The sequence below is a fragment of the Chrysemys picta genome, chromosome 2, assembly GCF_011386835.1.
Source record: "Chrysemys picta bellii isolate R12L10 chromosome 2, ASM1138683v2, whole genome shotgun sequence".
Classification (NCBI taxonomy): Eukaryota; Metazoa; Chordata; order Testudines; family Emydidae; genus Chrysemys; species Chrysemys picta.
The window spans coordinates 184,076,490-184,098,630 of NC_088792.1; the positions used below are offsets into that span (position 1 = coordinate 184,076,490).

Below are 22,141 nucleotides of genomic sequence, written 5' to 3' on the forward strand. Positions count from 1 at the left end.
CCTTGTAATATCGGACTATGCCACGCAGACAAGAATACAGCATACACTTCGATTTTCTTTCAGAAATGAACAAACAACATGTATTTGCCCCTCCCAGTTGGGGCCCATTCCTTTAGTCATGACTCAAATTAAATTCCCCAAGCCCCAATGGGAGATACAGGTAAGGACTGCATGATCTTTCAAGTAATAATAGGCCCCAATTCACAAATGTGCCAAACTTTAAGCATGTGTGTGGTCTTATTGATTTCAATGAGATTATTCACATGCTTAAAACGTTTAACCATAAAGTACATTCCTTAGCTGGGGCCAAAGTTGATAAGTCTAAAATTTTGTCTACCATTTTCCTGTATTGCATCCGTTTTCAAAGTCAATGCAATTCTATTTGAATTTTTCTTTCTATAACAAATACTTTAATGCCTTAAAAAAAAAAAACACACACCAACGACCATCAATACCCAAAACTGCAACACTCATTATCCTCCCTGCAACAACAGCCAATGTGTGCACACAGCAGAAAGATCAGTAGGGAAAGAAGCATTTTCAGGAGGTTGCTCTAAATCAGTGGTGGGCAAACTACGGCCCGCAGGCCGCATCCGGCCCACCAGCCATTTTAATCCAGCCCTTGAGCTCCCGCTGGGGAGCAGGGACTGGGGCTTGCCCCGCTCCAGTGCTCCAGCCAAGGAACAGGGTTGGGGCTGCTCCGCACGGCTCCCGAAGCAGCGGCATGTTCCCCTTTCGGCTCCTACGCGGAGGTGTGGCCAGGGGGCTCTGCTCCCCATGCTGCCCCTGTCCCAAGCGCCGCCCCTGTTGCTCCCATTCCCGGCCAATGGGAGCTGCAGGGGTGGTGCCTGAGGACAGGCCAGCGCGCAGCTGAGCCGCCTGGCCGTGCCGCCACATAAGAGCCGTAGGGGAGACATGCCGCTGCTTCTGGGAGCCGCTTGAGGTAAGTGCTGCCCGGAGCCTGCACCCCTGAGCCACCCCCATGCGCCCCAACCCTCTGCCCCAGCCCTGATCCCCCTCCCACCCTCCAACCCCTCAGTCCCAGCCTGGAGCACCATCCTACACCCCAACCCTCTCATCCCCAGCCCCACCCCAGAGCCCACACCCCTAGCAGAAGCCCTCAGGCCCCCCATACCCCAGCCCGGGGCCCCCTCCCGCACCCTGAACTCCTCATTTCTGGCCCCACCCTGGAGCCCGCAGGCCCATCCAGAGCCCTCACCCCCGCACACACATACCCCAACCCCAATTTCGTGAGCATTCATGGCCCGCCATACAATTTCTATACCCAGATGTGGCCCTCGAGCCAAAAAGTTTGCCCACCACGGCTCTAAACTGTGTGTTTTTAAAATGATGAAGCTGTTGTCACTGTGTAAAATTTAAGCACACCATTCTGGGAAGAAAGTTATTTGATGAAAAATAAATCTCTGAGATGTGGTAAGGCTAGTAAATATGGATTTGTGAATCTAACTTTGGCTCTTGTTGTTTTCAAACCTTGGCCACAGTACATCAATCAGAAAAATTATGGCTTTTAATTACTTAAAACATCAGGGAGAACATTGCAAGAGTTAGCTGCGTAGAACACATTTTAAAGGGCTCAAGAGGGCTACACTCAAGGAAGGTTATAACACACTGCATGTGTGTGAGCATTAACAGAAGCGAGAGAAGCAGCCACATTCTGTAGCATATTGCTTCAACTAAAGTGAGAGAGCAAAGATTTTCAGAAGTAACTGGTGATTTGGGGTGTCTCAATTTTGGGGTACTCAAACTGAGATATCTTAAAGGGGCCTGATTTTTCAGAGGTTGGTACTTTGCACTCTCTAAAAATCAGGCCCATTTAAGGTATCTAAAAGGGCATCCAAAAATTGAGGAACCAAAATCACTAGTCACTTCTGAAAATCTTATCCAAAATATCTTTGTTATGTGTTTTAAAATGTTATTTTTAAGCAATTAGTGTGCCACTGTTCTGATCTGGTGGGCGTAGTCTACATGATCAACTTCCTGCATCTGCAATGAGAAGGCTTTGGTAAACCTCTATCCTTCCTGTTCTCTTCATCGTTTCAGTAATCTTACTCCCCCAAAGACACAAACCAACAGAGTTTATGGAAGAAGCAGAGGAGGAGAACTCTCTTAAACAACGGTTTATAATTGCATTTTAAAGGCTGATTCAGAAATATTCCACAAAGAATAACATTCTTGAAAATGGGGATTAAAATTTTACCAAACACCTTTCTAGCCTCAGAGAGAAAGCTTCCAACTAGGAGCAGATATGGACACAAGGGTATGGAGGAGCCTCCAGTGAGGGCCAGAGATAACATTCTGGTAAGGAGCCCTGTCGCCATCCAGCCACAGGTGTAAGAAAGGGAAGGGGTATTGATATTTCTGCCAGGGTCTTGTGATTCTAATCCACCCTCGTAATTCTAGTACATACCTTTGCTGCTGATTAGAGCCTTCCCAAAGTAGCAATGGGAAACAAGTGAATCTTGGCAGTTTCAATGAGGCCTTCAAAATGCTAAAAAGCAGCAGTAAAACTAACGTCAGACTTATTAATTTCCCTCTGCTGCACATGGCAAAGCTAAGAGCAGAGGCACCTGAGCTGTCTGGCATGCAAACTCCAAAAAGATAATGCCATACATCAGTTAACATTTGGAAGGTTATTTTTGCAAACATAAGGGCTAATAACTTTTTTTAATAAAGAAAGCTTAAATTATCCCTAAATTGATGGTGCAGACCTTCACCCTCACTAAAGGAATCTGCCTGCTCACCACTGGCAAGTTAATTTTTCCAAGTCCTGAGTGCAAGCTTCTCTCTCAACAGTTTAACCCTCTTTTGAAGGGCCTCTTACATATCCTAGCAGCCGTAACTTTGTTTCATGCTTCCAATGTGATGGTGACTGTGCAGAATTAGCCAGCATCCGATGTCAGTCATAACTGCCAATGTCAAGCAAATGCCTACAAAAGTGCTGAATAGAGCATCCACGGTCTTAAAATATTACCCTTTCCTGTTGTCCTCTGGCTTAAGGATAAAATTATCTTGCTACTGCACTTAAAATGATATATCTTTGTTTATATTTTACTTATGCACCAGAGTTTACTTATGTACCAGAATTTAACTAATTTTTTTTAACTCCTTTAGTACCATAGCAGAAAAAGAAACCACTACAGAAGATGTGAACATCTGCAATATCCTGTTGTGGTTATTTTTTTTTCCTATTTCTGCTCATGATCTGACATTGCCAGCAGCATACATTTCTTTTCTGGGCATACTCAGACTTTACAGCAGTTGACTCTAGATCTTGGTCCATCTAAGATTCCTCAGCTAAATTCAGTTAATAACTACAAACACATTTACAATCCATCATACTACCAAAAAAGAGGACCAAAAAGGGATTAAAAAAAAAAACAGAAGAAAAGAATTTCAGAGGTGACTAGGGTACCTCCACTTTTGGGTGCCCAACCTGACACACCTAAGAATAACCTGACTTTCACAGGCAGGTACTCAGCTCTTTCTGAAAGCCAGGCCTCTTTTATGTATCTCAAGTTGCCCACCTCAGAATTACGAGTTGCTTTTGAAAAATCTTGTCTTAAGTGATTTGTAGAAGCTTACACAAAAGATTTGTTGTTGCTGTTGTTGTTGTTTAGGCAAAGAAAAAATCCACTCTTTTTTTTCTGGTTTCAAACTTAGTAACCAAAATCATAAAGAAAAACAGGAAAACACACACACCATGAGCAATAATCAGTTTGGAGTGCAACAGCATGAAGAAAACAACTTAGAAATCCACATTTTATACTCTAAATTTGAAGGAAGGGGATTATTTTGCTTTTCATTTCTTTGACTAATTAAAAAATATATTTGCACCTTGATAATCCATTGTATCACAATACAGCAAAGGCACTCATTTATAATGAATAATAACAATACCTAGCTCTTGTCTAATATTTTTAATCGGTAGAACTCAAAGGTGGCAAGTATCATGATCCCCATTTTGTAGTTAAGGAAACTGAGGCACCTGGAGATGAAACAACTTGCCCCAGGTCACACAGCAGGCCAGTGGCCGAGCCAGGAATAGAATACAGGTCTCCCAAGTCCCAGTCCAGTGCTCTACCTGCTAGATCACACTGCCTTCCTAAAAACAATACTCTGTACTTTTTATTTGTAATATGGCATAGCTTGAAGATTACAACCCAGACATTGTACTTGTCAATAAAAAATTGCCATATCAGTAAAAAATATCAAAAACAAACAAACGTGCATCTTTGCCTTTAGCACAGTCATATACTTTTTCAAGGGGGACAGTATCTTTGCCACGTTTATCTAGTCAGATATAGAAGAAGCTATGCGCTCTTTTCCTTTGTATATGAACCAATCTCATTTTCTATTTCATGACTATTGAAGAGTAGAAGACAATCCTTACGTTTTAGGAGTACTTTTAAAGTGACCACTCTTAATCATTGAATAAAAACAACCTGTCCTGCCATGAACACACCAACAACATATGTACTAAGAGAAGAGTTGTTTGAGAATATATTTTAGAAAGAGAAAATGTTAAGGGTAGTATTAGGATTCAACATCACAAACTCAGAACTGTACCTTTCCACGTCTTTCCTCAAACTATATCAAATCTGAACATATTGGAGAGAAAAATATATTGGGAGAGGAGTTTGTTATGCTTTAAGTTGCATGAATGATTTTAACATTTCTTTCAAATAAGTCTTATCCACAGTCATAAAAATATGCTTTAGAAGACCTGGAACATCTCCTTTCTAAATACTTGGGTTGCCAACCTGAATTCTCTCTATATTTCCTTGTATAATAAGGCTTTAGACCAATACCATCCAGTTATAATAAAAATTCCTTTTAATGGAATAATTCAGTATAGAAATCTTTTAAAAGAGCCCTAAAACAACACGGACAAAAGTTTGCCATTGCTGAAAGGCTAACATAAGTACAGAATGTGGTACGATACTTCAGTTTTTCCCTACCATCCCTAAAATGAGTCTGAGCTGATTGTATAACTCAGGGATCGGCAACCTTTGGCACGCAGCCCGCCAGAGTAAGCACCCCGGTGGGCCGGGCCGGTTTGGACGTCCCAGGCCAATGGGGACTGCGGGAAATGGTGCAGGCCGAGGGATGTGCTGGCTGCTGCTTCCCGCCGCCCCCATTGGCCTGGAGCAGCGAACCTCGGCCAGTGGGAACCACAATCGGCCGAACCTGCGGATGCGGCAGGTAAACAAACCAGCCTGGCCCACCAGGGTGCTTACCCTGGCTGGCCACATGCCAAAGGTTGCCGATCCCTGGTATAACTGATAGTATAGGATTTTTTCATCAGATGGAGACAGGAATTTGAGAAGTTCCTGCTGCTAGCCCCAGGTTGATGAGCCAAATTTTGGGGTTCACTCTGGCTGCTCTGGGCCATTCCAATGGCACAAAGTAGCTGAGAACTAGACTGATCTAGATGAACTTTGAACTTGAGCCGCCCATCCTGCAATCAGCAATCAATAGTCTCCCACACAGCCAGTAAGCAATATATATATAAAAATCAGATGAAGCGGTAAAGATCATTCTACTGTGAGGGATGTGACTTTACTAGAAGGCACACAGAAATAGCCACTGTAAGAACATAGGAGCTGCCATACTGGATCAGACCCATGGTCCAATATCCTGTCTCCAACAGTGACCAGCACCAGAAGCTTCAGGGGAAGGTGCAAGAAATAATCAGCCCTTCGTTAAGGTCTCAACCTAATCCCCAATATGAAGTTTTATGGCCTTCCCAATACTCTTTTTTAGCATTAACTAGTATAACTCTGGATGGTCCTGTTATCCCTCTTTGAATCCTGACAAGTCCCTAGCCTCAGTGACACCCTGTGGCAATGAGTTTCACATTCCAATGGAGTGTTATGTGGAAAAAGTACTTCCTTTTACCATGATTGCATTTACAACCTTTCAATTTCATTAAATATCCCCATGTTCTTGTGTTATGAGACAGGAAGAACAGAAGTCCCAGTCTACTTTCGCTATATCATTCATTATTTTATATACTTTCATCCTGTCCCCTTTCATTAGTCCCCCTTCTAAAGTAACAATCCCAATCTTTTCAATCTTTCTTTCTATGGTTAAGTAAAAATAGTTTCCCATGTAATTGTTCCTCTTTTTTTTTTTATGTTGATTGCCATAAAAATGAAATTTAAAAAATACAAAGATGTCAATTATTGTCATCTTTTAACTGACACTTCTGAAGAAAACAGTGACAGCTAGCAAAAATATCACCTTCAGAATAATAATACTGTTTCCATAGCTGACTGGAAAAAGCTGTCTCAGAATGTAAAGAACAAGGATGCAAATCGACCCTTGTGTACTAGTTACAGCTCTGTTTGGTTTGAATATTACATCTTGACTTGCTCAACCAAATACTCCCAACTACATGAAGGAGAATTCAGCTGCTCCTTCAGAATGGAATGCCTTTCCTGAGCTGATCAGCAAAACCACCACCCTCTCCTCACCCAAAATGCTCTGGAAGTCCCACAAGTTTTGTGATGACTATAAGAAATTAGCTAACAAAGGTGTTGTTATGGAGCAACTGGGGATAGTCTCCATGTGTTTGTGTTTGCATATACTATATATGTATGTGTGACTATTATACTTAAATAAAAACCCCACAAATTATTTAATGTCTTGGAAGCCTATTAAAGTTTAACAGTGTAGGTAGGTAGGGAATATGACTAAATGTTAATATACTGCTTAGACTGTTAAATGTACAAAGTAAACATTGAGTATAGTGTGGGCAAGTTAACGTTGTTCTAGGAATATTAGGCCCGATTTTCAAATCAGTAGTCCCAATTTAGCCAGCAGAGAATTACAAGAAAAAAACATGAATGAGTTGTGGGTGAAAAATAGTGCCCCCAATTCAATCTGAGTTCAAAAACTCTGCTATCAAAAATGGAGGCTTCACTTGGAGACCAGGCCCTTCAACTTCCAAATCACCTGACTTTTCTGCATTTAATTTCCTCATCCCTAGTGCTACATTAGTGTACAGTTTTTGCATTTAATGTAGTTTGCAGAGCATTTTTAAAGACTCTTCAGAATGAAAAGTGCTATGTAAAGCTAAGATAATTTAATAAAAGTAAGAAGCTGCAGTACCAATGGGAGTTGCAGGGAGGGAAAACAGTGGTGGTAACATATAATCCCGATCGATGAATCACAGCTCCTCAGACTTGGTGTGAATGCTTACTACTAGCCTCAACAGGCTAGTGATAAGAAATAGTATGTATGTGAGAGATAAAGAAAGTCAACATTGAACTATTCTTTAACACTCCTTGTGTCCACAACAAGGGGAAAAAACTACGGTACTCTTTAAAAGTACAGTTATTTGAGAAGATTTAAACTAATTAACCACATCTGTCTAAAAATATTTTTTTAAGTACAGTTGAAAAGGTATATATAAATGTCAATTCATGGAAGTTATATAAAAATGGCCCTTAAAAATGTCCACTTTCATATCTCCCTACATCTCCACATTCCTATCCTATGTACACACCAATGCCAAACACAGCCTTGGACAAGAGAACATTAATGAAAAAAAGAGCTCCGGTCCGATTAGAGCTATCATCATGGGTCTCGGACATGCAGCACAGGGAAAATGTATACAACCAGTGGCTGAAGTTCCTTTCTGGGCCTGAATAAGCTACTTTTAATGTTTTGTGTTTAAGCCAAACACTGAAACAACTCCAAAACATTTTTGTGAGATCACTAATCCAGATTCCTCAATTTCCATTTCAGCAATTGTATTTCTGCTTATATAAAAACACCCCCTTCACTAAGAAGCCTGCCACACTGGCTGGCAGTACAGTGCTCAGTTACACTGAGTGCCAGAAATGCTACTGAGGCTCATCCCAGGGGACAAGGAGCACTTTATTTCATACGTCAGAAACCCTCTCTCCCCAGCAACTAAAGCAGGTGTGACTGGCCCAAGAGGAAATCAGCAACCCTCCTCAGAAAAAGGGAGAGTGGCCTGGATGTCTAGTCTGGGTTACACAGAATACAAGAGAGAGTGTTTTCCGGGAAGAAAATAGACTCACCAGGAAAAAAAAAATCCATTATGATGTCACAAAGTTACAAGCCTTCACGTATGGTTTTCAGTGTAAAAAAGTTTCATTCTCTCACTAAGAATTATTTTAAGCTGTTTAAGATCTCAGGCAACCCAGATGTAAAAATGGGCTAATCACAAGAATTCAGTGAAAAATGCAGATATGAAGGGCAGGGCTACATTGAAAATGGAACTCTATTGTCAAAGCCCTCACTAGGGTTCAGGGTCCCTCTCTCTCTTTTCACACCACACGTAAGAACTATAACACACAAGGGTATCATGGGTCTCAGAGCCCCTAGTAAAACTTGGGAACCAGGGGCAGCGCATCTTCAGCAGAGGTCACTTGCTCTGGAGTTTCCTGCCACTGGAAGCTAGGATATATCTATGAGCCCTAAAAGAGACAAAGCCGAACAAAAGATAACCGCACAATCTCCCTCAAGCACAAAGAAATAATATGGCCAGTGAGTTTCTCTCTCCACCCACCCCAAGATGTCATCCTCCAAAACAACCCACAGATCTATGACATAACTGAGTGAAGACTGGAGAGAACAGTCTGATTCTGAACAGCAACAATGCTTTTTAAAGTTTCGGTGTTTGGTGCCTAAACACTGTGGTGGTGGTCACGCTATATATAGACATTCTGATCAACCAACTCAGGCTCCTCCAGCAAATCAAGCAAACTAAGGACTAAAGCTAGTTTTTCAGCTAAATGTTTTTTATTGGAAAACGCCAATTAGTCAAAACAAACTATTTAAGGAAAAGGTAACTTTCCTGGTTAGAAAAATTTATTAAAAAAAAGTTTTGAAATTGTCAAAACACCCCTTATCGACATTTTCAAAATGTCAATATTTTTTCTGTTTGAAATGATTTTTTATTTTGAAATTTAAGTTAGTTTATAGTAAAAAAAAATTAAACCAATGTTTAAAGGTCAAAATCAAAATATTTACAAATGTTTCTATTGACCCAACACAAAACAAAGTTTTGGATTTTTGTTTTATGAAGATGTTTGAGATTTCAAATTTTCATCCCAATTCAGGATGGAAAAAATATGTTAAAATTTTGAAAATTCTTGTAGGATAAGAAAACTATTTCCCACCTAACTTTAGTAAGGGCCCAATATATTTCAAGTGAGGAAAAAAGTAAAAAAAAGTTTTCTATTCTTTTAAAGTTTGAGTTAAAGTCCTTTTAAAGTTAAAGTTAAAGTCCTTGTAGCTCAGAAGTGGCAAATTCAATTTATTGTGCCTTCATTTTTGCTTCACACTTCACCTATAAGATTGCAGAGCCGTTTTAAAATGTCCTAAACCACAAAAGCAAGGATTACAGAAAAGGAATTTTTCAAACTAAGATCATCAATAGATGAGAAGAGCATGACTGGATGCCCTCTTGCTCTGGGGCAGGAAACATCTGATCAAGCGATTTCCCTGTAGTTATTTTTCAAAGTGACCCTGCAAATTGACAGTAAATTGCACAAGATGTGTGAACCAACTGAAACAACCCTTACAGAGGAGAGACTGAAATCCACCATGTTGACAGAAGTAAAGTACAGATCAGCCAGTGAAATATTCTGAAGAAAGAGCTAAATGAATGTCAGAGGCGTTACTGAAGGACAATGGCAGCTTTCATGCCAGAATGTAATTGAACTTCTAGAATGTCAAGCAGGCTCTTACAATTTAAGTCCACTTGTTAGGGTATGTCTTCACTACCCACCATATCAGCGGGTAGCAATCGATTTATCCGGGATCGATATATCGCGTCTCATTAAGACGCGATATATCGATCCCCGAATACGCTCACCATCGACTCCGGAACTCCACCAGAGCGAGCGGTGGTAGCGCAGTCAACGGGGGAGCCGCGGCCGTCGATCCCGCGCCATGTGGACCCCAGGTAATTCGATCTTGGATACTTCGACTTCAGCTATGCTATTCGCATAGCTGAAGTTGCATATCTTAGATCGATCCCCCCTCCCCCCCAGTGTAGACCAGCCCTTAGACTAACTGGGCAAGGAGGAGGGGACCTAGTAACTTTGGCATGTAAATACTTTCCAGTACTTTTAAAAGCGATTAGGTCATATGGTACATTAGACATTGAATAGGCCTTAGGTTCCAGAAGGAAATCTAGTTTGTTGACATCATTTGTACCTTGCAGATGATTTTATCATTTTAGATAAGAATGGAGGGCTACATTCATCGCTACACTGGTGGAGACCCTGGCGCAGGAACCAGACTTGCACCTCCTTTATCCTGGGTCTACTGGGAGTTAGTTTGGCTATCCTGAGAGCTGCCCATCCATATGGGTCTTGCAGAACCTGGGAATTCGGAGCATAGGAAAGCCACAACCAGACCTCTTCCTGCACCCAACAAGTCCCCAGTATTGGCATCTCCTGTGGAACTGGAGTGGGGAGCAGGGCAAGTATAGATAGCACTGTGCTTGCCATGGAGGCCCCTACACTGGAGGAGGCCATAGAGTGGCTTTGGGGTCACTTTGCACTGGTGAATCAGTCCTACTATGATTAACGTAGAGAGAGGACTTCAGGAAATTCTATACAAAATCCCTAACATTTATTTTTCCAGATCTTATGTAATACAAATGAGAAGGAAAGGAAAGTGCACAAAGTAGGAAAATTCATGAGAGGCTATTTCCCAATTGCAATTTTGTTCCCTGCCAAATGGAAAATTTATCAGGACAAAGACTTTGTTTTCAATGAATAAGGAGACATGGAAATATTTACTTGCATAATATCAAGATGCTGGCTAAGAACTCTGAGGCTGAAATTACCATCTGAATGAGAACAATGTAGAGATGGGGCACATATTGCTAAGTCAGAGAGAGGTTTGTATTGTTACCTTATTATTATTATTATTACATCCTTCTCAAACTGATATTGGTACACAGAGTGGAAGTTAGTCTCTTCCATTCCTCTCCGTCATTTGCAGACAGCTTTACGGTGTTGATATTGACTGTTAAGCTCTCCCTGATAAGAGCTCTTCTTAAGGTTTCTCTTAGATGCCTTTGTTTCCTCACACCAGTTGGATTTCCACTTGACAGCTGCATGCAGGAGTCTGTTAATATGTCTACACTGCAATTACACACCCGTGGCTGGCCTATGCAAGCTGATGGGCTCACAGGGCTGAGGCTAAGGGGCAGTTTAATTGCAGTGTAGACAGCTGGGCTCTGGCTGGAGGAGAGGCTCTGGGACCCTATGAGGAGGGAGGGTCCCAGTCCCCAGGCTCCAGCTCAAACCTGAATGTTTACACCGCAATTAAAGAGCCCCTTAGCCTCAGCCCTGCAAGCCCATCAGTTGGCACAGGCCAGCCGCAGGTTTTTAATTGCGTAGACATATCATGTGTGTTGGCATACAGAATACATAGCTCAAATAAGTCCACCTTTTCTCTCTGATTCTGGTGGAAATGAGCTTCTAGTTGGTGATTTTTTTGTATCTCTTTGCTGGTGATTAAATCTTTCCAACAAATGCCCAGAATCTTCCATAGGCATTTATTTTCAAAGGCTTCTAGTCTTCTGTATAACATTTTATAATATTACAGAGGATTATATTGGCATGCATAGGGAATAATTCTCAGGGGGTAACCTCAATCCCCGGCAGGGAACATAGCCTCATTCTTCCTGTAAAATACTATATACCTCTATGGCATTATATAAAAAAAAATAAACAATACTTCCATTTTAACTACATTAAAATAGCATCAATGCTACACAGCTGAGCACTCAAAAGCTAGCAAATGAACGCTTAGCAGTACCTCTCTGTGAATATACATGCAGGATACAGTCTTTAGATTACATTAGCACACACTGTTCCTCAAATAACTGAATATCAGACAAGTTTTTTATAGCCAGCTGAGTGTGAGTCTTGCAATGAAATAATAAATCTAACAGGATGGATCTGATTTAAATCAAATTGATTTAAATCACTAGTCAGGAAGACTCGATTTAATCATGGTTTTCTACATAAAAGTGAATTCTTGTTGGTTGTTATAACCTTAATACATATTCTTCACAACTCAGAGATAGCTGTAGGTTTCCTTTTTAGAAGGTACACACTATACATTTTTAAACAGTGATTTATTTTGAAAACTTTTCAGATTAGTTTTAGAGCTATATCAGAAAATGAATGATTGGTTATTTCATTTATCAAAGGTAACTGAAGCAGATATTTATGAAGTCATTGGGAGGTGAACTATCTCCAATTCAACAGGTTAATCATTAATATTAACTATCTTTAGATAGGTTTTTCCTCAAAAAGCATTTTATCAAAAAAATCCAATTTAAATAAAAAAAATCCGATTTTTTAATTATTTTTTTTAAATCATTGATTTTTATTCACCCTTAAACCTAACAGTGCTACTGCTATTCAAAATAACAAATCAAGTTTTCATTTTCAGAGTGCAACGCATTAAACTTAAAAATTAAATGAAATGTAACAGTTCAGGACAGACATTAACAGTTCCTGTATTAAAAAAAAACAGTATTAAAATTTGTGTATGGGTCATATAACTCAGTCCCACTTGAACCCATTACAAAATTTAATTTTTAGCCACAAAATGTATTTGTATGTTTCATGTTAAAGTCATCTACTAACTCACTCACGTCTCTGTCAAAAATCCTGGTCTGTTTAGAATCCTAAAGACACAAGGTGGGTGAGATAATTTTTATTGGATCAACTTCTGTTAGTGAAAGAGAGAAGCTTTCGAGCTACACAGAGCTCTTCTTCAGCTTGTCTCTTTCCCCCAACAGAAGTTGGACCAATAAAAGATATTCCCTCACCCACCTTGTCTGTCTAATATCCTGGGACCAACCCTCCTACAACAAGACTAGAGTCCTAAACTCAGTTAATTTGATCAGTCATAAATTGTTGCATTTTTTCTCCAATTACTCCTTGTTTTGATACACAGCATCCCAATTAAGATTATTTTAGATTCATTTAGGCAAAAAGAATCTCTAGTGGGTTATCTAGTCCATTCCATGGTATTAAGGCAGGATTCATTTCATCCTGCTCTATGCTACACTGCCTGGAAGAAAAAATCTAAACAACTTAGTGACAGATGAACCTCAAAATATGGGCAGTTCAGCTTGAATTTCAACAAGCTTACGAAAGACTAGATTCTTAACTGGTCTCTTAGACCTCAAAAGCTGGGCTACAAAAGTCACATAAATAGGCTTGTGGATGTTAATTCAGCTCACTCTCTTGTAGTCCTGGCAAGAACCAGGAGGTTGCCAGAATAGAGGCAAAACTGAAAACTGATAGCTACAGATTTAACTGAAGTTTTCTGAGCTTCCACAAAGATTTGGTATGGGGGCTCACTTCACATTTGAGACCAAAGTTTAGGATGATTTATACTTTATCCAAATGGAAAATCTCTAACACACATCCTCTCCACAACTGTTTTCCAACTAAGCAGTTTTAGTGGAAAAGCCATTCAAATCACTATCAGGAAGATGTCCCCGATACATTTTGTTCAGACACTTAGATGGAAGTATGCTTGGCCTGTAATCATTTGTGTGAATGTTCAATTTAAACTGCTGCCAAGACAGAAACACGAAGTCCAGCTGCAGTGAATGAATTCAAGTAAAAAATAGGTGTGTGAATAACAATGTATGACACATAGAAAACATCAATAATTCCACAGATAAAGGGACACAGTCAAATCCTAAACAGTTTGAACCCCGGCTGAAAGATCATCTTGCTTCCCTAGTGATATCACAGCAACTGCAGTCAATGGAGGTACTCAAGCTAAAAGCCCCCTGGTTTAAAAAGGAGGGGAAGCTGTGGCACTGCATTCTCTGTGAAGAGGTCTTGACTCTGTAACTCACTTTGCTAAATGTCAACAAATGCAGGCACTGTCCAACTAAGTTGGGGGCACGCTAAAAGACTCATCAGGGAGGATTAAACTGAGGTTTTGAGATGGGCATTTATGGTGGGTGGAGGGGGCTGCTGAAAAAGGAATTTGGGTATCAAATAGGCTATAGTGTGAAGGAGTCTTGAGTGGTAACGTTTTTTCTAATGACGATATTTATCTTTTGTTTGTATTTGCAACATTTGTACATGGGTTAGGCATGTACATGGATAAAAATACACAATCAAGTCCTTGAAGACATACATTTAACATACCTGTACAGTGCAGTTAAGCACATCTACTTATATAATTTAATATTGTCTACAACATTTCTATTACTCCAAGTCTGCTCTTTAATTTGCTGTATCTGACTCAGATTTACGCTGAGGGGCTGTGGTAGAACTGGTGACTTTCAGCATACCAGGTGAAAGTGTTCTTTTGCCTGATGTTATTGGAGGTGTATATTGTAGTTGCCCAATATTTTTAAAACAGAAATCAGCTACACTTCAAGGCTTCCTTTACTGGGATATAATGATGTCCTAAACACTGTATTATTTTTATCCCCTTTTGCATCTGGTACTCTTGCAGCTAAAGAAGTACTGCCACAGAATCATGCTCCAATTAGTGAAAGGTTTGTTAAATACAAGAATATGTTATCTAGTGGAAAAAAGAATATATACCATTTATACGGAGACATGGCAACTCTTTATTATGTATGTAAACCAGCAAACCTTGCTAGCATCTCTCATTAATATAGTGTTTAGTCAGTAATAGTTTTAGTACTGTATAATTTCTAGATGTGTTGACTAATTAGATGCTCTTTAGAACTCTGCATTATTTTGAAACATAATTCATCATTTTCATTTTTAAAAAGGAGGAAAAAACTATATAAAAATGTCATTCTTTTACTCTACATATATGCTCCATGCACTTGTTCAAGTTGATTATTTTACCTACATACATTTTCCCCCTATTGTTGTTACAACAGAGTCAATACAGCTATGAAAGAACATGCCAGATTCTACTCTAACTCAGGCTTCATCAACAGAATGGCCAGCTGAGGGAAGACTGCAGAATCTTTATTACTAGTCATGTGAAAGTTAGAAAACAAAAACAGCCTGATTTTCACATCCCCAGCTCAGCTTGTGGTGCTGGCATTTATCGCAGGGTGAAATTCTCCCAGGGGCAGATGGGCCAGGGACGAGCCCCAATATAAAGAAACTACCACAATTCCATTGTGCTCTGGTGGGGGATGCACAGCAGGCATGCAGGAGACTCCCAGAATCCTTTTTAGTAGCAGTGTTGAGCTCCAGACAGGCACTAGAAGAGCAGGATGGGTGAAGAGCCGCACTGAACCCATAGCCACAGATGCATGTAGAGGACACAGAAGGTTAATTTCCCCTATAGCAGCCCAGAGCCTTTAGAAGCCATGGAGGGATCATTACTATTTTAATAAAGGATTCCCACAAGATGTTTCCCTTTATACATAGGATTTATAATAAACACTATATTCTTTTAGCCAGGGAGGCAAGTTCTGCATAAAGAAGGGGTTAAAAACTGAACAATCCGTATTTATTTTTTCATTTACACAAATCCCTCTCCCCCCAACAAAGGAAGGAGGCAACACCACCTGACAAACAAGCTTATATTTAGCACAAAGGTTGGAGGTGTTTGCATTTTGTTCTTATCTATATTGACACTATTGCACAGAGCTCAATCTATGTAATTTAAAGTGAGGCTAGGTGTGTAAAGCTCTTGTGGAGAGCTCTGGGCACGTCCCACCTCAGGGAAACTGAAAATCTTTGACACTTGGCACAAGCTGGTGCATTCAAAAGGCAAAAATAATAATAATAATCAGATCTGAGAAAAAAGAATGAGGAGTACTTGTGGCACCTTAGAGACTAACAAATTTATTTAGGCATAAGCTTTTGTGGGCTAAAACCCACTTCATCGGATGCATGCAGTGAAAAATATGGTAGGAAGATATATATACACAGAGAACATGAAAAAATGGGTGTTGCCATACCAACTATAACAAGACTAATCAATTAGGCCCACCTTAATTGATTAGTCTCGGTGGGCTTAATTGATTAGTCTCGTTATAGTTGGTATGGCAACACCCATTTTTTCATGTTCTCTGTAAATATATCTTCCTACTGTATTTTCCACTGCAGGCATTCGATGAAGTGGATTTTAGTCCACAAAAGCTTATGCCCAAATAAAATTGTTAGTCTCTAAGGTGCCACAAGTACTCCTCATTCTTTTTGCTGATACAGACTAACACGCTACCACTCTGAAATCAGATCTTAGAAGTATTCTTATAAGTCCCATGGAGCAGTCTTCTTGCAGAAATATTTAAGCAGATTCCATAAGAGGAAAGCATATCACCCCAATCTTTCTGAAAATTTCTGGAGGAATTATAACACGGGGCTTTCATGAACCCTCAAGAGCCCCTCTCATCACAGCTGATAGGGTGACCACCCAATTCCTTATTTAAAGGGACACTGACCATTTTACACATTCATTTGAAGCTTATGATAATTGCTTTGTACTTTTCTGTTGCCCTCAAGCATACGCTTGAGAGACAAGTATATGATATGCTAAGGGAAATAGTGTGAAATAAAGTGTTGTCCCTTATTTTTCATGTGTTTTTCTCTTATTTCCAGCCAACAAAGGTGGTCACCCTACCTGCTACCCCACTCCCTCTTGTGTGTATGTGTGTTTCATTATGCCCACTACAATCCCTATAAAGTTCCCTACACAATGACCATTCAGGCTTTGGGCAATGAGGGGGATAAGTGGTGAATTTTGTCTATAGAGAATATAGTCTTTATGTCATCTTCACTGAAGGGAGGAATATATTTTTGAAAGCTATTCACTTTTCAGTCAGCCAGTCTATCTAATACTCTTTGTACTGTATATTGATGTATGCCGTCCCAGCCAATACATAGTGTCTGTCTATGGTTCCTTTAACACTGTTTTAAAATGTTTCCAGCCCATAATATCTTTAAAAATAAGAAAGGAAGAAAAAGAAAGAAACTCTTTGTCCTGCCTCTAAGCAGACTGGACTAGCAGATACGTTCACAGATAGGTTTACAGGTAGAATTTACAATAAATCCTGTTTTTTCCTGTAGTTACTAAATACTAGAAATACCAATCTTTTAAAAACATTATTTTTTACTTTAAAAAACCACATTAACTGTAAGCCTGCACAAATTTAAAGTTGCATGTTTTAAGTTGAGGGGGAAGGGAGAAGGGGCTGAAAATGTCTTTTTTATTATTAATTTATAAAAAAAAAATAGCCAAAACGGTGCATAGCTACTGAATGAGTAAAAGAGAACAAGTCAATCTTAATCTAGAATATCCTGGTTTTTGTTGATTTCAAAACCTACAGTAAATCTTTGTTGCCCTGGTTTATCTCACAGCACAATCTCAACTACTGAACACATCAGTAGGCTGGTATAGCAAACTTCCAGGCTGAACTTCCTCATTGCTGAAAGAATGCAGAAAGGGCAATAGGTGTGTGTATGCTTGAAAAATGATAAACAGAAAAGACCAACCAATGTTTTCTCTACCTGTTAGAGGTCAATTTCACAATGAGCCTATAAATTAACGTGTGACAGCACAACCACATATATCATGCCATGAGTGCTCTGAACACCCTTGCATTCCTGTAAGATGCCTTTCTTCTATTTTTTTATTTTGAGAATTGACTACACATCTCAACACAGGTATTTTTGGGATCAACAGTCCCTTGTTATTACGGAAGTCTCTTTCCCTAATCTCCCTTCCAAGTAGGTATAATCTAAGGAATAACAGCTGAATTAATTACAAGGAGTCCGGTTAAGGTGCCACCGGACTCCTTGTTGTTTTTGTGGACACAGACTAACATGGCTACCCCCTGATAGCTGAATTAATTGGCATTTTATGAGCTACAACACTCAACCCCTGTCCCCTGACACAAAATGTATTCAAATAGCTGCTTTGGTTAGTCAGCTGCTAAGTGACTATGAGGCAAACAACACCATTACCATCCCCCAAAAAGTTTTAAACTTTCCCTTATTTAGGTCAATATCACTACTTGGAGCAGCATTAGCCCTAAAGAATACTATGACTCAGAATAGTGGAAAGAGCCATGTACAGCTACCTAAGTAAATAATAGCTCAAATAAGTGTTAACAAGACAGATAACAGAATGTATTTTAAAGTATAAACAAAAATTGTGGAACTAACCAAACACCTGCTAAACTTCAATGCTTGATCACTTTGCTTTCTATTACACAGTAGTGTCTGCTCTGCAATCTGTGCACATGTTGTGTCCATTTTCCTTTTTTCTTAAAAAAACAAAAACCACAAAGATTCTTGACTTTCTGATCTCTGCTGGCTGCCCTTGCAAATTGACCTTATATGTCTTTTAACATATATGTCCATTACAAGATATCTGATCTGCACACTTTGACCTTGCATAGGTTTGTTTCTTGAGGTTCTGATACAGACTACCTTGGCAAAATGTCATACGAAATAACTGATCTGCTGAAAACTGACCTCCTATACAGTGCCCTATGTAAAATACCCCATGCAGTGTATCTAATAGGTTGCAAATTACTCTTGTACGCCTGGTCTGACACACATGTACTGATATACATATAACCTTGCAAAACGTTTAAGTGAGCCCCCAACAAGCCTTGTATAGCCCAGATTTCCAATCGCATCATACTGAAGTTTATTAGTTCCTCCCCACGTCTTCTCCCTCCCGTTCCCCAGGGACAACTGGCCCCTTGCTGGGGCACCCCCGATCCCTGTCATGTGTGTCGGTTTTACCTGGTCCAGCGGGATGCCCAGGAGCTGGCTGAGCGGGTGCAGCAAGGTGGAGCCCGTGGTTCGGTAGGGGACGCTGGGTGTCTCTGCCATCCTGCATCCCTCCCGCCTGGGCCTCCCTCCGCTCCGAGCCACAGCAGCGCTGGGACCAGCCGGGAGCCTCGCACACACACACACGTGCGCCCGGCCAATGCAGCGGCGGCGGAGCTTAGGCTCTGCCCCTCCGGCGGCTGCGGGTTGGTTGCGATGCCCGCTCCCCGCTTCCTACTCGGCGGGGGGAACTTGGGAGGGCGGCGGCGGCCCAAGCAGCATCCTCCAGGCGGAGCCTCAAGCCAACAGCCCGGGGCGGGAGGGGGAGCTGGCTCCCGTCCAGACCCCACCGCCACAGCCAGCAGGGACGTGCCCATAGGCGGAGCCGCCAATCACTCCGCGCTGGGCGCTGGGCGGAGGCCGGGCAGGGCGGGAGCCGAGAGCCTCAGTAAGTCGAAGCGCGCAGAGGGCAGCGGGTGCGGCTGGATGCTCGCAGAAAGCGAGCGGAGCCGCGGGCCCCTGGCTTCCCTTCGCGCTGAACACACGCCGGGCTCCTGCCCATTCCCCCTCCCGCTGAAACGTAACGCAAGCCGCCCCGGTTACTGCTGCGGCGGCTGCGCCCGCCTCTGGGGAAGCACAGACCCTCCCCAGCTCCAGCACACGCCATTAGAGAGTGGGGGCTGCCTGGCAGGCGTCTCTGGGCAGCTTGTCCGCCCCTGGGCAAAATGATCCTGGAGCAGCGGCTGAGGGGTGCCCGCCTGGCGGGTGGAGCGAGGGATGCCCTTCGCTTGGAAACTGGCATCTAATGCCCCCTGCCCTGTATCCAGCGTAAATCACTGAGTCATAAAAAAATTCTAGGACTAATCGTGCAAAGGATCATATGTTGTGACACAACTTTATCAAAAATAAACCACTAGGGAAAGGGTGTCCTTGCCATATAAAATTGTCCCGTGCTGTTCATACAGTTCTCTTTCCTTCTCTTGAAGGGTAAATGCTCACCTTGCAGCTGCCTAGCGTCACGATTTGTGTGTGGCAAAAATCCCTAGGGAATATGGGACCTGGAGAAACTGTCACACAATTTAGGTATATACGGCTGAAGAGTAATTTTTCAGGATTGGAAATTGTACAAAAAAAATGCCAAGGGATTCCATTTTTTAAAATGGCATGGAGAGAATAACCAGAAAGAGCTATCTCCCACTTCTGCAAAAGTTAGTCATTGTTGGTGTTTATTCATCCCTACTGTCAGATGACACTTCTACTTTTTGGGAAACAGCTGACACATTATGTATTTTTCTTGTTACCCCTGACTTTATTAATGACACCAAGCTTGTACTGATAAACACCATGTGATCCACACATTCAACCCAGAATATAAATAAAATTAAAATGTTCAGCACATTTGGCCTATAGAAATGTAGGACTATAAGGGCCCTCAAAAGGTCATCTAGTCTAGTTCACACACACACATGCTGAGGTAGGACCACGTACACCTACACAATCTCTGACATGTGTTTTTCTAACCTGTTCTTAAAAAGCTCCAGTGATGGGGATTCCACAAGCATCCCTCCCTCAGTAAACTTTTCCAGTGCTTAACTATCCTTATAGTTAGAAAGTTTCTACTAAGGAATATAGTTTTGTCTTCAGCTTAAGATAAGCTTTAGTACAGAGGTTCTCAAACTGTGGTCCGTGGACCACCAGTGGTCCGCAAGCTCCATTCAAAAAAAGAACAGGAGTACTTGTGGCACCTTAGAGACTAACAAATTTATTTGAGCATAAGCTTTCGTGGGCTACAGCCTACTTCATCGGATGCATGTAGTGGAAAATACAGTAGGTAGATATATATATACACAGAGAACGTGAAACAATGTGTGTTACTATACATACTATAAGGAGGGTGATCAGTTAAGGTGAGCTTTTGTGAGCAGGAGGGAAAAAGAACTGTTTGTAGTGGTAATGAAAATGGCCCATTTTCAGCAATTGACAAGGAGATATGAGGAACTGGGGGGGGGCGGGGGAATAAGCATGGGGAAATAGTTTTACTTTGCGTAATGGCCCATCCACTCCCAGTCTTTGTTCAAGCCTAATTTAATGGTATCCAAATTGCAAATTAATTCCAATTCAGCAGTGTCTCGTTGGAGTCTGTTTTTGAAGTTTTTTTGTTGTAATATTGCGACTTTTAGGTCTGTAATTGAGTGGCCAGGGAGATTGAAGTGTTCTCCAACTGGTTTTTGAATGTTATAATTCTTGATGTCTGATTTGTGTCCATTTATTCTTTTATGTAGAGACTGTCCGGTTTGGCCAATGTACATGGCAGAGGGGCATTGCTGGCACATGATGGCATATATCACATTGGTAGATGTGCAGGTGAATGAGCCTCTGATAGTGTGGCTGATGTGATTAGGTCCTATGATGGTATCCCCTGAATAGATATGTGGACAGAGCTGGCAACAGGCTTTGTTGCAAGGATAGGTTCCTGGGTTAGTGTTTTTGTTGTGTGGTGTGTGGTTGCTGGTGAGTATTTGCTTTACCATCATAGATTACCACTCGATTGATATAGCATGTCTGTGCTTGGGATTGATGATGACTGGTGCAAAAAAACAGTGTACACAAGACCTAACAATCACTTCTCTCAGTTGCTCAACTTTCAGGTTCCTGTGACGTCACAATCACAATCACAAGTTCTGAAATCATCCATAGGGCTTCAGGGCCAGAACTTCTAATATTAAAAAAGAAGCAAAATTTAGAAACCAAATAAAAACAGCCTGCTTCATGCATCATAATGAAGCAAAAAAGGGCACAGTTCTGCCTGGACTTGTAAATGGTAGCACTCACACATTATAAAACAGGATTTTGAACATTGCATACCACCATTTTTAGGCCATTACTGCAGTTTCAACTACCACAACTGGTAATTATTTCAAGAGGAGAAAATGATAGCCCATCACAGAGCCTGAAACTGAGTCAGCCAGGAACCTTCAGGGTAAGTCAGGTTCTGAAAATGTGTCAGCAGAACAAAAAAGAACAGCAAGTTCCCCTTTCAACACAGTACTGCATTGTCTAGTTACAGTGTAAATACTTCTTGTGGCAGTAGCCGATGTTCTTGGTAGCAGTATACTCTGTTGGGTATAAGCCAAACTTACAAGCCAAACATCAATTCTTACTCTTCCTCCTCCTCATCATACTCTCACTTTTTCCCTAAAAAGAAAATATATATCCCCTGGGCAGCCGTTCCCCAAACCACATGCTATTTTGAGGTTTCTAGGAAATTAGATCCACTGGTTAATGTGGCTATTTTGCATTTATCAACAGATCTGAACATTTTCCTTTAAAGCAGCCTATGTACAGTGTTAATTAGGTAGCCAGAT

General features: G+C 41.1%; 1 protein-coding gene across 1 annotated transcript in view; it reads right to left on the reverse strand.

The window, feature by feature from the left end:
- MBOAT1 (membrane bound O-acyltransferase domain containing 1) overlaps nt 1–19,088 on the reverse strand; it is an 85,824-nt gene extending 66,736 nt beyond the window's left edge. The window contains exon 1 of the mRNA XM_005281377.5: nt 18,750–19,088. Coding sequence (XP_005281434.2) covers nt 18,750–18,839 — 90 coding nt within the window. The 5' untranslated portion in view covers nt 18,840–19,088. The remainder of the gene's footprint in view (nt 1–18,749) is intronic.
- Between the last annotated feature and the right edge of the window lie 3,053 nt (nt 19,089–22,141).